Source organism: Convolutriloba macropyga, chromosome 12 (genome assembly GCF_964194025.1).
Source record: "Convolutriloba macropyga chromosome 12, txConMacr16.3, whole genome shotgun sequence".
NCBI classification, from domain to species: Eukaryota; Metazoa; Xenacoelomorpha; order Acoela; family Convolutidae; genus Convolutriloba; species Convolutriloba macropyga.
The window spans coordinates 21,955,100-21,970,491 of NC_134479.1; the positions used below are offsets into that span (position 1 = coordinate 21,955,100).

The 15,392-nt window shown below is 33.5% G+C and overlaps 1 protein-coding gene across 2 annotated transcripts in view; it reads left to right on the forward strand.

The window, feature by feature from the left end:
- The window catches only part of LOC142350303 (uncharacterized), a 63,136-nt gene that overhangs the window by 31,516 nt on the left and 16,228 nt on the right, over positions 1–15,392 (forward strand). For both annotated transcript variants that reach the window (XM_075402113.1, XM_075402114.1), the window contains exons 8-11: positions 12,768–12,851; positions 13,422–13,633; positions 13,974–14,079; positions 14,343–14,517. In XM_075402113.1, coding sequence (XP_075258228.1) covers positions 12,768–12,851; positions 13,422–13,633; positions 13,974–14,079; positions 14,343–14,517 — 577 coding nt within the window. The remainder of the gene's footprint in view (positions 1–12,767; positions 12,852–13,421; positions 13,634–13,973; positions 14,080–14,342; positions 14,518–15,392) is intronic.

A 15,392-nucleotide genomic window follows, 5' to 3' on the forward strand; every position in this document is an offset into this window, starting at 1 on the left:
CAAAAATACCCAATTTTCAAAAAATACCCAATTCTTCCCGAAAAATACCCAATTCTGACCAAAAAATACCCAATTCTGGCCAAAAAATACCCAAATTTTCCCAAAAAATACCCAATTTTTCCCAAAAAATACCCAATTCTTGGCAAAAAAGCCAATTCTTCCCGAAAAATACCCAATTCTGGCCGAAAAATACCCAATTCTGGCCAAAAAATACCCAATTCTTGGCAAAATTACCCAATTCATCCCCAAAAATACCCAATTCTGGCCAAAAAATACCCAATTCTGACCAAAAAAATACCCACTTCTTGGCAAAAAATACCCAATTTTCAAAAAAATACCCAATTCTTGGCAAAAATACCCAATTTTCAAAAAATACCCAATTCTTTCCGAAAAATACCCAATTCTGACTAAAAAAATACCCAATTCTGGCCAAAAAATACCCAATTCTTGGCAAAATTACCCAATTCATCCCAAAAAATACCCAATTCTGGCCAAAAAATACCCAATTCTGACCAAAAAAATACCCACTTCTTGGCAAAAAATACCCAATTTTCAAAAAAATACCCAATTCCTGGCAAAAAATACCCAATTTTTCCCAAAATACCCAATTCCTGGCAAAAAATACCCAATTTTTCCCAAAAAAATACCCAATTCTGGCCAAAAAATACCCAATTCTTGGCAAAAATACCCAATTCATCCCAAAAAATACCCAATTCTTAGCAAAAATACCCAATTCCTAGCAAAAAATACCCAATTTTTCCCAAAAAATACCTAATTCTTCCCAAAAAATACCCAATTCCGGCCAAAAAATACCCAATTCTTGGCAAAAAATACCCAATTTTCAAAAAAATACCCAATTCCTGGCAAAAAATACCCAATTTTTCCCAAAATACCCAATTCCTGGCAAAAAATACCCAATTTTTCCCAAAAAAAATACCCAATTCTGGCCAAAAAATACCCAATTCTTGGCAAAAATACCCAATTCATCCCAAAAAATACCCAATTCTTAGCAAAAATACCCAATTCCTAGCAAAAAATACCCAATTTTTCCCAAAAAATACCCAATTCTTCCCAAAAAAAACCCAATTCTGGCCAAAAAATACCCAATTCTTGGCAAAATTACCCAATTCATCCCAAAAAATACCCAATTCTGGCCAAAAAATACCCAATTCTGACCAAAAAAATACCCACTTCTGGCCGAAAAATACCCAGTTCTTGGCAAAATTACCCAATTCATCCCAAAAAATACCCAATTCTGGCCAAAAAAACCCAAGCCTGACCAAAAAATACCCAATTCTGACCAAAAAATAGCCAATTCTTGGCTCAAAATATCCAATTATTGTCAAAAACACCCAAATGTTAACAAAAAATATCACACTGTTGCCAAAAAAAACAATTCTAGCCCAAAAATAACTGTTTCTAGTCATGAATTACACAATTCATAGCAAAAATACCCAGATATTACCAAAATCTACTAAATTTTTCCCAAAAAATACCAAATTCTTGGCAAAAATACCCAATTCTTCCCAAAAAATACCCAATTCTTGGCAAAAAATACCCAATTCCGGCCAAAAAATACCCAATTCTTGGCAAAAAATACCCAATTTTCAAAAAAATACCCAATTCCTGGCAAAAAATACCCAATTTTTCCCAAAATACCCAATTCCTGGCAAAAAATACCCAATTTTTCCAAAAATACCCAATTCTGGCCAAAAAATACCCAATTCTTGGCAAAAATACCCAATTCATCCCAAAAAATACCCAATTCTTAGCAAAAATACCCAATTCCTAGCAAAAAACACCCAATTTTTCCCAAAAAATACCCAATTCTTCCCAAAAAAACCCCGATTCTGGCCTAAAAATACCCAATTCTTGGCAAAATTACCCAATTCATCCCAAAAAATACCCAATTCTGGCCAAAAAATACCCAATTCTGACCAAAAAAATACCCACTTCTGGCCGAAAAATACCCAGTTCTTGGCAAAATTACCCAATTCATCCCAAAAAATACCCAATTCTGGCCAAAAAAACCCAAGTCTGACCAAAAAATACCCAATTCTGACCAAAAAATAGCCAATTCTTGGCTCAAAATATCCAATTATTGTCAAAAACACCCAAATGTTAACAAAAAATATCACACTGTTGCCAAAAAAAAACAATTCTAGCCCAAAAATAACTGTTTCTAGTCATGAATTACACAATTCATAGCAAAAATACCCAGATATTACCAAAATCTACTAAATTTTTCCCAAAAAATACCAAATTCTTGGCAAAAATACCCAATTCTTCCCAAAAAATACCCAATTCTTGGCAAAAAATACCCAATTCCGGCCAAAAAATACCCAATTCTTGGCAAAAAATACCCAATTTTCCCAAAAATACCCAATTCCTGGCAAAAAATACCCAATTTTTCCCAAAATACCCAATTCCTGGCAAAAAATACCCAATTTTTCCCTAAAAAATACCCAATTCTGGCCAAAAAATACCCAATTCTTGGCAAAAATACACAATTCATCCCAAAAAATACCCAATTCTTAGCAAAAATACCCAATTCCTAGCAAAAAATACCCAATTTTTCCCAAAAAATACCCAATTCTTCCCAAAAAAACCCAATTCTGGCCAAAAAATACCCAATTCTTGCCTAAAATACCCAATTTTTGTCCAAAAATAGCCAATCGTTGTCAAAAATTATACCCAATTTTTCCCAAAAAAATGACCAATTCCTGGCAAAAAATACCCAATTTTTCCCCAAAATACCCAATTCTGGCCAAAAATACCCATTTCTTGGCAAAAATACCCAATTCATCCCACAAAATACCCAATTCTTGGCAAAAATACCCAATTCCTAGCAAAAATACCCAATTTTTCCCAAAAAATACCTAATTCCCAAAAAATACCCAATTCTGACCAAAAAATACCCAATTCTGGCCAAAAAATACCCAAATTTTCCCAAATACCCAATTTTTCCCAAAAAATACCCAATTCTTGGCAAAAATACCCAATTCTTCCCAAAAAATACCCAATTCTTGGCAAAAAATACCCAATTCTGGCTAAAAAATACCCAAGTCTTGGCAAAAATACACAATTTTTTCCAAAAAAATACCCAATTCCTGGCAAAATACCCAATTTTTCCCAAAATACCCAATTCCTGGCAAAAAATACCCAATTTTTCCCAAAAAAATACCAAATTCTGGCCAAAAAATACCCAATTCTTGGCAAAAATACCCAATTCATCCCAAAAAATACCCAATTCTTGGCAAAAATACCCAATTCCTAGCAAAAAATACCCAATTTTTCCCAAAAAATACCCAATTCTTCCACAACAAAACCCAATTCTGGCCAAAAAATACCCAATTCTTGGCAAAAATACCCAATTCATCCCAAAAAATACCCAATTCTTGGCAAAAATACCCAATTCCTAGCAAAAAATACCCAATTTTTCCCAAAAAATACCCAATTTTTCGCAAAAAAATACCCAATTCTGACCAAAAATACCCAATTCTGGCCAAAAAATACCCAAATTTTCCCAAAAAATACCCAATTTTTCCCAAAAAATACCCAATTCTTGGCAAAAATACCCAATTCTTCCCAAAAAAATACCCAACTCTTGGCAAAAAATACCCAATTCTGGCTAAAAAATACCCAATTCTTGGCAAAAATACCCAATTTTCAAAAAATACCCAATTCTGGCCAAACAATACCCAATTCTTGGCAAAAATACCCAATTTTCAAAAAATACCCAATTCTTCCCGAAAAATACCCAATTCTGACCAAAAAATACCCAATTCTGGCCAAAAAATACCCAAATTTTCCCAAAAAAATACCCAATTTTTCCCAAAAAATACCCAATTCTTGGCAAAAAAAGCCAATTCTTCCCGAAAAATACCCAATTCTGGCCGAAAAATACCCAATTCTGGCCAAAAAATACCCAATTCTTGGCAAAATTACCCAATTCATCCCAAAAAATACCCAATTCTGGCCAAAAAATACCCAATTCTTGGCAAAAATACCCAATTTTCAAAAAATACCCAATTCTTCCCGAAAAATACCCAATTCTGACTAAAAAAATACCCAATTCTGGCCAAAAAATACCCAATTCTTGGCAAAATTACCCAATTCATCCCAAAAAATACCCAATTCTGGCCAAAAAATACCCAATTCTGACCAAAAAAATACCCACTTCTGGCCGAAAAATACCCAGTTCTTGGCAAAATTACCCAATTCATCCCAAAAAATACCCAATTCTGGCCAAAAAAAAACCAAGTCTGACCAAAAAATACCCAATTCTGACAAATAGCCAATTCTTGGCTCAAAATATCCAATTATTGTCAAAAACACCCAAATGTTAACAAAAAATATCACACTGTTGCCAAAAAAAACAATTCTAGCCCAAAAATAACTGTTTCTAGTCATGAATTACACAATTCATAGCAAAAATACCCAGATATTACCAAAATCTACTAAATTTTTGCCAAAAATACCTAATTCCTGCGAAAAAGAACCCAGTTCTAGCAAAAATATCCCACTACTTGCCACACAGAGACAAATTTCGCAAAAAATATCCATTTTTACCACAAAATAGTGAAATCTTGTCAAAAATACCCAAATCGTAACCAAAATAACAAAATTTTATCAAATATTTATCTAAAATATGTCAAAAATTAGACAATCTTGCCACCATCCGTTTTTCTCTAAGTTCTTATCAACAATCTATTTAGTGACCATCTTTTGTAAAGACGAATCTTCTCAGGTGATCGATATAGGTTTAATGAGCACAACTTTGTCACGAATTTTTTGCTATTGTACAGAATTAATCGTTAAATGTTTGAGTTAAATCATAGATATTTAACAATTACGTCCTACTATGTTGTCAATTACGAACAATTAAGTGATCTCATTTTTTGTAAGAGGGTCACTCAACTCTTTGGAACAAAATTTAGTCCAACTACGTCATATGATTGCTACAATTAAGGATACTTAAGTATTGAATGGGGTCACTGAACTGATTTGAACAGAAAATAATCCTTACGAATTACGATATTATTCTTATTTTATCGAAGCATACACCGCTCACGTGATTGAGGTCTTACTCATAATAATGTAATAAGTACGTCACTATTGCATCATAGTGATGTCATTTTTTATTGTAGTGTACAAACAAAAATTCAACTCATTGTGCTTATTTTCCTTCTCTTCAACAACACAACAATAGTAACTTTTTCATTCTTCTTCGGAGACAATTTCAGTCTCCTTTTCCTACACACCTAAGTGGTCAGTTATAAACCTTTCAGTGGAGATTCTTCATCTCTATTACACCTTCCTATTTCCCATTCCAGGTAAGACACCTCTGTTATAGAATATGAAAACAGACCAGAAAAAAACGAATAAGAGCTACTGTAATCATCGTACTCATTCGCAAATAGCATATTAATTCTTCAGAGAGAAATATTTTGCAATATCTTCAACTTCAGTTCATTCAGGAGTTCAACCGCCTTCACCCAAAAAAAGGCTGGAATAATGAATATCAATTCTGTGAAATTGAACGAAAATCTTAAGGCCCACTTCTATTTCCCCGATTTCAATGATGATGTAGCAATTATACATGAGAGGAAGACGTGCTTCGGCTGGGTAGCTGATCCTCCATTCTCAATTCCGAGGCAGCTTCTGGTCTTCATTATTGCAATCAAGAATTTGCCTGAAGTCTCTGTTCTATACAATCAGACAACTGTAGACTTCTACAAGAACAACATCGAAAACAAAACTCTACAAGTCTCAGACAACATGGATCTGAGCAGATCAGTGCGTGCACAATTCTGTGATTATGAGTTGTCCTATAGACCAATGTATGAAAGTCAATTAGGATTTTTTGAGGAAAGAGCTTAAATTTCTCTGGTGTGTGTCTGACGAGTATGACAATTTGCAGGAGCAGAAACCTGATCGAGATTGTGACGAGTGGGAAAATGGGTCATTGACAGAGAGTATTATCGCAAGTATAGAAGAAGAGAACGCACTTGGTCCCAAGTTAGACAACCAAAAAATCTGACAAGGCAGTTTCTTTTTGCGTGTTTTTCTACAGACACTGGACAAGATACGATGAAAGAAGTACAAGGAGTATCGATTGTTGAAAATACTTCAATCAAGTCTGCCAGAACCATCCTTAGTACTGTACTCAATGATTATACAGATTACCACGATCATATTTTATCTAATAAAGCAAGTGAAAAAATATCTCAAGCTTCCCTCAAATCTGAACTACCAGCGTCTTGTACACAAAAGACTGTCAAGAGAAGGACTCCTGCTGTCAATAACCCTGAAAGAGTGGGAAGTAAAAATTCAGATGCTGATGAAAACGAAGACAACATGTGTCTTCCATCGTGCAAATTGAGACGAGCTTCTGAGTTGTATAGTAACTAAACTAACAGGCTGAGAAATCATTTCTTTGACTGATTATCTGTTTGTATTTCTGGTATAATTTGAGATCTAAAACTATTATTTCCTGAGATGACTAATTGACTGGTTAATTTGTAATATTCTGTTTTTACACTCAGAAAAAGCTGAATTTCATGTTTGCTTTTGAATTGATACTTTGATATAATTTATTTGAGTTTTAAAAATGCACTTTCGAAATTAACTTTTAATTAAAGTTCACTTTTGAATTAAATTTTATGTCAAAAATTGCTTGTTTCTGTAATATCTGATTTTTCTCAAAAATGCCGGTTAACGACGAAAAAAGGTCGTTCTTGTACTCTGTTTTTTCAAAGACGCGGGTTTTTTTGGCTTCTGCCATGAACTCCCGGCAGCTGATACTGGATGATGCAAAGCGATTATAGTGATAATTTCGAAGCAAATTCCAGCAGCAATTCTTCCCATCAGAATGTTGCAATAAGCGCTCTGCCTTTGATAATAGATTACCTGGTCATTTAAAAGAAGTTTTTAGATATAGATACTCATACAAACCGTCAAGTACAGAATTTACAATTTTTTTAAAAAAATTGCAACCCCCTTTTGCATAAATTTTTACTGTTTTGAAAAAAAACTTCTTTTACTATCCCATTTTTTTTTCAAAAAAGTCGCTTTTTTTACAAAATGTTTCTATTTTTCATTTTTCCATTTGTCAATTTTTGAAGTTTTTTAATGTGGAGTTTTGAATTGAATCAATTTTTTTAAATGAAAATCTCTTTTACCAAAATAATCTTTTTTTGAAAATTGTCGTTTAACAAAAATGTAAAAATCTTGATGTTTTTTTTTCATTTTTCTGTTTTAACATTTTTCAAATTTTGAAGCTTTTTTCATGTAAAATTTTCAAATTAATTATTTTTTTAAACAAGAAAAATTTTTACTAGAATAATTTTTCTTTCAAAAATGCCGTTTTTTAAATAATGTTTTTAACAAAAAATGCAATTTTTGTTTTTTTTATTTTTCTATTTTTCAGTTTTTGAATTTTTTTTAATTAAAATTTTTTATTGAATTATATTTTTTTAAAAAATGTTTTACTTAAACATTTTTTTTCAAAAATGCCGTTTTTTACATTATGTATTTAACAAAAAACGTGAATTTTGTTGTTTTTTACTTTTCTGTTCTTCCTTTCTTCAGTTTTTTTGGAAAATTTTTAATTTAATTATTTTTTTGAAAAAATATTGTTTTAGTAAATGTTTTTTCCAAATGTCGTTTTTTGCATAATATTTTCAACAAAAAAGGTATGTTTGATGTTTTTTCTTATTCTATTTTTCAATTTTTCAGCTCTTGAAGTTTTTAGCAAAGCCGAAAATTGTACAAATCAATGTATTACAATTATTACAAAAAACAATTATTTATTAGAATTATTTATTACAAATTAATACACTTATTATAAAATTTGCGGAAATCTATAACAAATCAAGCTTTTGATGACAAGCATATTTGTTTTAATTTTTTACTTTCAACATTTACATTTTTATTGATATCATGTTCTTCTTAAGAAATTCCGATTTATTAATCGTCTCATGATAAACATACTTCAGAGTAAACCCCGGGTACCGGTGTCGCGTGGTGACAATTACTGGCTTCAAGCATCCCTAGCGTGCATCTCTGGATGTTGTTCGGAAATAAAAGATCGTTGGGCGCGCCTCGCGGCAGAGCCGCGATCAACGATTTTTATTTCCGAACAACATCCAGAGATGCCGAAAATTCTTCTTTTAAATGACCAGGTAATCTATTATCAAAGGCAGAACGCTTATTGCAACATTCTGATGGGAAGAATTGCTGCTGGAATTTGCTTCGAAATTATCACTGTAATCGCTTTGCATCATCCAGTATCAGCTGCCGGGAGTTCATTGTAGAAGCCAAAAAACCCGCGTCTTTGAAAAAACAGATAGTACAAGAACGACCTTTTTCGTCGTTAACCGGCATTTTTGAGAAAAATCAGATATTAAAAAAACAAGCAATTTTTGACATAAAATTTAATTCAAAATTGAACTTTAAATAAAAGTTAATTTCGAAAATGAATTTTTAAAACTCAAAGAAATTATATTATCAAAGTATCAATTCAAAAGCATACATGAAATTCATTTTTTTCTGAGTGTAAAAACAGAATATTACAAATTATCCAGTCAATTAGTTATCTCAGGAAATAATAGTTTTAGATATGAAATTATACCAGAAATACAAACAGATAATCAGTCAAAGAAATAATTTCTCATCCTGTTAGTTTAGTTACTATACAACTCAGAAGCTCGTCTCAATTTGCACGATGGAGGACACATGTTGTCTTCGTTTTCATCACCAACTGAATTTTTACTTCCCACTCTTTCAGGTTTATTGACAGCAGGAGTCCTTCTCTTGACAGTCTTTTGTGTACAAGACGGTGGTGGCTCAGATTTGAGGGAAGTTTTTTCAGATATTTTTTCACTTGCTTCATTAGATAAAATATGATCTTGGTAATCTGTATAACCATTGAGTACAGTACTAAGGATGGTTCTGGCAGAGTTGATTGAAGTATTTTCAACAATCGATGCTCCTTGTACTTCTTTCATCGTATCTTATCCAGTGTCTGTAGAAAAACACGCAAAAGGGACTGCCTTGTCAGATTTTTTAGTTGTCTAACTTGGGATCAAGTGCGTTCTCTTCTTCTATACTTGCGATAATACTCTCTGTCAATGACCCATTGTCCCACTCGTCACAATCTCGATCAGGTTTCTGCTCCTGCAAATTGTCATACTCGTCAGACACACACCAGAGAAATTTAAGCTCTTTCCTCCTCAAAAAATCCTAATTGACTTTCATACATTGGTCTATAGGACAACTCATAATCACAGAATTGTGCACGCACTGATCTGCTCAGATCCATGTTGTCTGAGACTTGTAGAGTTTTGTTTTCGATGTGGTTCTTGTAGAAGTCTACAGTTGTCTGATTGTATGGAACAGAGACTTCAGGCAAATTTTCGATTGCAATAATGAAGACCAGAAGCTGCCTCGGAATTGAGAATGGAGGATCAGCTACCCAGCCGAAGCAGGTCTTCCTCTCATGTATAATTGCTACATCATCATTGAAATCGGGGAAGAAGAAGTGGGCCTTAAGATTTTCGTTCAATTTCACAGAATTGATATTCATTATTCCAGCCTTTTTTTGGGTGAAGGCGGTTGAACTCCTGAATGAACTGAAGTTGAAGATATTGCAAAATATTTCTCTCTGAAGAATTAATATGCTAATTGCGAGTGAGTACGATGATTATAGTAGCTGTTTATTCGTTTTTTTCTGGTCTGTTTTCATATTCTATAACAGAGGTGTCTTACCTGGAATGGGAAATAGGAAGGTGTAATAGAGATGAAGAATCTCCAATGAAAGGTTTATAACTGACAACTTAGGTGTGTAGGAAAAGGAGACTGAAATTGTCTCCGAAGAAGAATGAAAAAGTTACTATTGTTGTGTTGTTGAAGAGAAGGAAAATAAGCACAATGAGTTGAATTTTTGTTTGTACACTACAATAAAAAATGACATCATTATGATGCAATAGTGACGTAATTATTACATTATTATGAGTAAGACCTCAATCACGTGAGCGGTGTATGCTTCGATAAAATAAGAATAATATCGTAATTAGTAAGGATTATTTTCTGTTCACATGAGTTCAGTGACCCCATTCAATACTTAAGTATCCGTAATTGTAGCAATCATATGACGTAGTTGGACTAAATTTTGTTCCAAAGAGTTGAGTGACCCTCTTACAAAAAATGAGATCACTTAATTGTTTGTAATTGACAACATAGTAGGACGTAATTGTTAAATATCTATGATTTAACTCAAACATTTAACGATTAATTCTGTACAATAGCAAAAAATTCGTGACAAAGTCGTGCTCATTAAACCTATATCGATCACCTGAGAAGATTCGTCTTTACAAAAGATGATCTCAAAAGTTGATATTTTAAGGTCACTAAATAATTGGATTGTTGATAAGAACTTAGAGAAAAACGGATGGTGGCAAGATTGTCTAAATTTTGATATATTTTAGATAAATATTTGATAAAATTTTGTTATTTTGGTTACAATTTGGGTATTTTTTGACAAGATTTCGCTATTTTGTGGTAAAAATGGGTATTTTTGGCGAAATTTGTGTCTGTTTGTGTGGCAAGTTTTGGGATATTTTTGCTAGAACTGGGTTCTTTTTCGCAGGAATTAGGTATTTTTGGCAAAAATTTAGTAGATTTTGGTAATAACTGGGAATTTTTGCTATGAATTGTGTAATTCATGACTAGAAACAGATTTTTTTGGGCTAGAATTATTTTTTTTGGCAACAGTTTGATGTTTTTTGTTAACATTTGGGTGTTTATGACAATAATTGGATATTTTGAGCCAAGAATTGGGTATTTTTTGGTCAGAATTGGGTATTTTTGGTCAGAATTGGGTTTTTTTGGCCAGAATTGGGTATTTTTTGGGATGAATTGGGTAACTTTGCCAAGAATTGGGTATTTTTCGGCCAGAAGTGGGTATTTTTTTGGTCAGAATTGGGTTTTTTTTTGGCCAGAATTGGGTATTTTTTTGGTCAGAGTTGGGTATTTTTGGCCAGAATTGGGTATTTTTTGGCCAGAATTGGGTATTTTTTGGGAAGAATTGGGTATTTTTTGGAAAAAATTGGGCATTTTTGCCAAGAATTGGGTATTTTTTGGCCAGAATTGGGTATTTTTTGCCGGGAATTGGATATTTTTTGGGAAGAATTCGTTATTTTTGCCGAGAATTAGGTATTTTTTGGGAAAAATTGGGTATTTTTTGGGAAAAATTGGGTATTTGGGAAAATTTGGGTATTTTTTGCCAGGAATTGGGTATTTTTTTGGGAAAAATTGGGTATTTTTTGACAACGATTGGCTATTTTTGGACAAGAATTGGGTGTTTTAGGCAAGAATTGGGTATTTTTTGCGAAGAATATTGTATTATTTGGTATGAAACGTGTATTTTTTCATTTTTTTAAGAATAGGGTATTTATTAAAAAGAACGAATTATTTTTACCAAAAATTTTTTTGGTTTCAGGTTTCGGTATCTAAAACTTCAAGAAATACAAACTTGTCCTCTTTTCACGACTTTTGAACTATGTCCATTGGAGTCTGCGTTAAAAATTACGCTATGAAGATGTACTGTCACACACAATTCCAAAAAAAAATAGTTTGAGGTTTCAGGTTTCAGAAGCTGAAACGTCGGAAAAACCGAAAAGTGTAACTTCTTAGGGTTAAAAAATTGCCATCAAATGCTTTGTTTAAAAACAACATATAGAGAGTTGATATAGCATACCATTCTCAAAGAAATTGTTCTGTAGTTTGAGGTTTGAGAAACTAAAACTTCAAAAAACCCAAACCCATAATCTATAATTGACCGTGAAATTACCACCATTGAACTCCACTTCGAAAAATATCCTCTGAAGTTGTACTGTAGCATATATTTTCGACCAAAAAAATTTTCGTTTGAGGTTTCAGAATCTGAAACTACGAAAAAAACAAAAAAAGTTTCAGTGATGGTTTTCTGTGCTTTAGTATTTTTCATTGAAATCTGTGTTAAAAAGATTTTAATCGATTAGTAGAACAACCTTATTTGAATTTTTTTGAACGGTCTCGGGTTTTTGAATCTGAAACTACCGAGAAAAAACCAGAAACTACCAAAAGAAAACGCCAATAAATCGGTTTCTTGCATGCTTTCACATCATGAGTAAAAAAAATTGTAAAAATATGACATTTTCAAAAAAATCTTTCAAGAAGTTTTTTGAAAAACTTCCGATAGTTTGACATTATTGAAAACAAAACGTCATTAATAATCGAAAATTTTTTTAAAAAAATGAATATTTGAACAAAGTTATGCGTAAATGAAAAGTTTGAAAGTAAAAGTTCCGCAGATATATTTTATTAAGTAGATAAAATTAGCTGAATTGCATTAGAGTGGAAAACTGGATGCATTTCCCTGGGGGTAATCAAGATAATTACACCTGGGTATTTATGATAAGATGACAGGTCTATTGTTCTCACTCTCTTTTTTAGGTACGTCTTTGGAAAATTGATGAAAATTGGCTATAGGTAATCTTTATACATAGGTACGTCTTTTTACCCCCCCCCCCCCCCCCCTGTCTTGCTCACATACTGCTACTTATGACTGATCAAGCAAAATGAGTAGTGATGTGACACGTGAACACTTTCTTCTAATAATTTAGGTCAATCAAGTCTATAATGCTGCTTTTATTTCATTGAATTCTTTCCAGGTATCATTCAGATATCGTCTGCTCTCATTGAATATAAATAGTTTTTTTCAGGTTTCTCACAGAAGAGCAGTTTGAGCACTCATGAGAAGATCCACCTTGCAAGCAGTGGCCAATCAGCTGATGGAAGTAGCACAGGTTGGTTTGAATAGTCCGCAGCTTTGTTCGTCTCGACAGTTTTTGAGTCAGTTTTTACTTGCTCTCAAATTAAAGCAGCGATTGGAGTTGTGAGTGTCTTTTTCATTCTTTTTTTAAATTTTTTTTTACTGGAACGATTGACTTTTCCGCCATTGACTTCCTGAATTTTGCGCTGATCTCGAATGGTATTTGTTCTCGTTCACAAGCTGTTGAATTTAACTGCCGGCAATCACATACCAAAAATCAATTACTAAACTTCAGCTACTAAAAGTCAAAAAAAAGTTTTCCTAGTTAAATCTTTTAAGTCATCTTGATGTTTTCTAATAACCTCTTATAATAATGTTTTATTTGTGGCATCTTTTGTAACTTTATACCCTGCTCACCCAAAATAAGCTAAAGTTGAAACGATTGAGATCAATTGGGCCGACGCTATCCGGCTAAGGTTTAAAAATTTGTATTCTATACCCCCTCCCCAATTTAGTGGCCATATTACGTATAGACCCCAATCATGGTAAATGTACCATAGTGGGGGAGCTATAATGGGAAAGACCGAAAAATTTGTCCTTGCAGGTGCTGATGTTATGATCAAATGTGACTTGTGTGAGCGCAAATTCATTCAAAAGCACAACTACCTTCACCACCTGAAGGTTTGTCACCGGGATCTATATGGAGAAGACGACTCGAATACTCTGCCTTGTTTCTACTGCAACTGCACATTCAACACGCGACTGGGGTTGTCAAATCATATCACCAGACATCACCCGGACCAAGCCATGTTGAAGGTAAAGATACTGTGTTGCAGTTAGATCTCTGATAAAATTTTGTTCTGGTGTTCATTTTACGAGAAGCCAAAAGTTTGCTGAAAACCTGTGCTTTCAAAACGGTGTTTTTAAATCGATTCTGATAAAGCGCTCTCTATAATCATTGCAATCAAAATGGCCGGATCATCAATCAGAGATGTAACAAGTTGGCTATTTCTGTACCTCAATTTCGTTCATGAGTTTTTTGAAAAGTAGTTTTGAACTTAAAACTTACCTTTGTAAAATACTATTAGTTTCTGTAAACTAGTCTAGCCTAGATTTTGTTACACTTCGAATTCAAAGTTGCCTATTGCCTGTTTAGGAAAGGGTTCCGTTTGTTGCTGATGATAAACATGATACAAATTGCGAGTCTGTCAAGATCAAAGGAAAGCGATACAGGAGGGTTCCTCTGACTACTAACGACACAGGTATTATTCGTACATACCTTCTCATATTCTTCTTCAGTTGTTCGAAGAAATACTAAAGTTATCATCGATTGACTGACTGTTTTCTTACAAAGCTGAGATTTTACTAATTGAAGATTGAGTGTTCTCATTTTTTTGTATTGTCGAAAATTAAAAAAAAAACGGAATTCTGATTTTATTGATTATGCTCTTTACTCTTTCTTAGAATAATTTTTAGTGACCGGATAGTAGCATGGAATTAAAATAGCTGATTTTCATCATTTCAGTGTCAGCTACCACAGATGCTCTCAGACGTGAAGTGTTCAAGTCATCTCTGCTCAACTCGCTTGGTGAAAATTCTATGGCACATGATTTGCTCCTCAATCCTAAATCACACGAGCCTGTCTATGTAATAGACTCTTATAGGAATCAAGATGAACCAACAATGCAATCTCAAAATCGGTATTAAGCTTCATCCGTTGCCAGGCTTTTAATTAAAAGATAAAAGTTTCTTTGAAGTTGCTTATCAATTGCTCGCAAACGAAGTTTATAGCAATTATATTAGTCCTGTGGTCTTTCGCTCGACCGATTTTTCTTTTGACCCTTTTAAGTGCATTAAGTGGCTGAGCAGCTCTCTGAGAGCCTTACGTCTTACTGGTATAGAAGTATTTGATTGACAGGACTGTTTTACAAGACAATTCCATGGTGTGAAGGGCGGTTCTTAATCTTAAAATTTTGACCCCTAACCACCCCCTCCCTACTCCCCCAACACCCTCCTCACCGTCCATCCTCCTCCAGCGGACGATTTGAGCCCCCTTCGTCCAGCTCCCCGATCAGTTCATTCGTATAAAAAGCAAAGTCGACTAATCGAAAATGCAAAAAAAAAACTTGCGAACAACAATGAGTACTTGAATATTTTATACGTAGCCAAATTTTTCAAATGTTTCATAAATTTTTACAAGTCGATATAGTAAGGCGTAACAAATTACTCATATGGTCAAACTATTAATTTTTATCATAGTTTTCTAGATATTTATATTTTTAATAGCCGCACAGCGATAGCTGGGGCCATTATTGGCCTTCTCTTGGTTTTTTATTTCGTAGTCAAGATTTTTGTTACGACCATATGACGCCACAACTACTTTAAATCTGCTTTTTGTTCATTCGTTCATGCAATTTCAACTGACGTGCGTGCGTGACGTCATTTCTCTCTCTTAGTGGAGCGAGGTTTTTGTTCATTCGCTTAAGTTTGTTCATTCGATTAAGTTTTTGGTCGCACGTGACTTACCTTACTCTCAAAAATGACGTCCTCACTTTGAAATTGACTTTTTCACTTT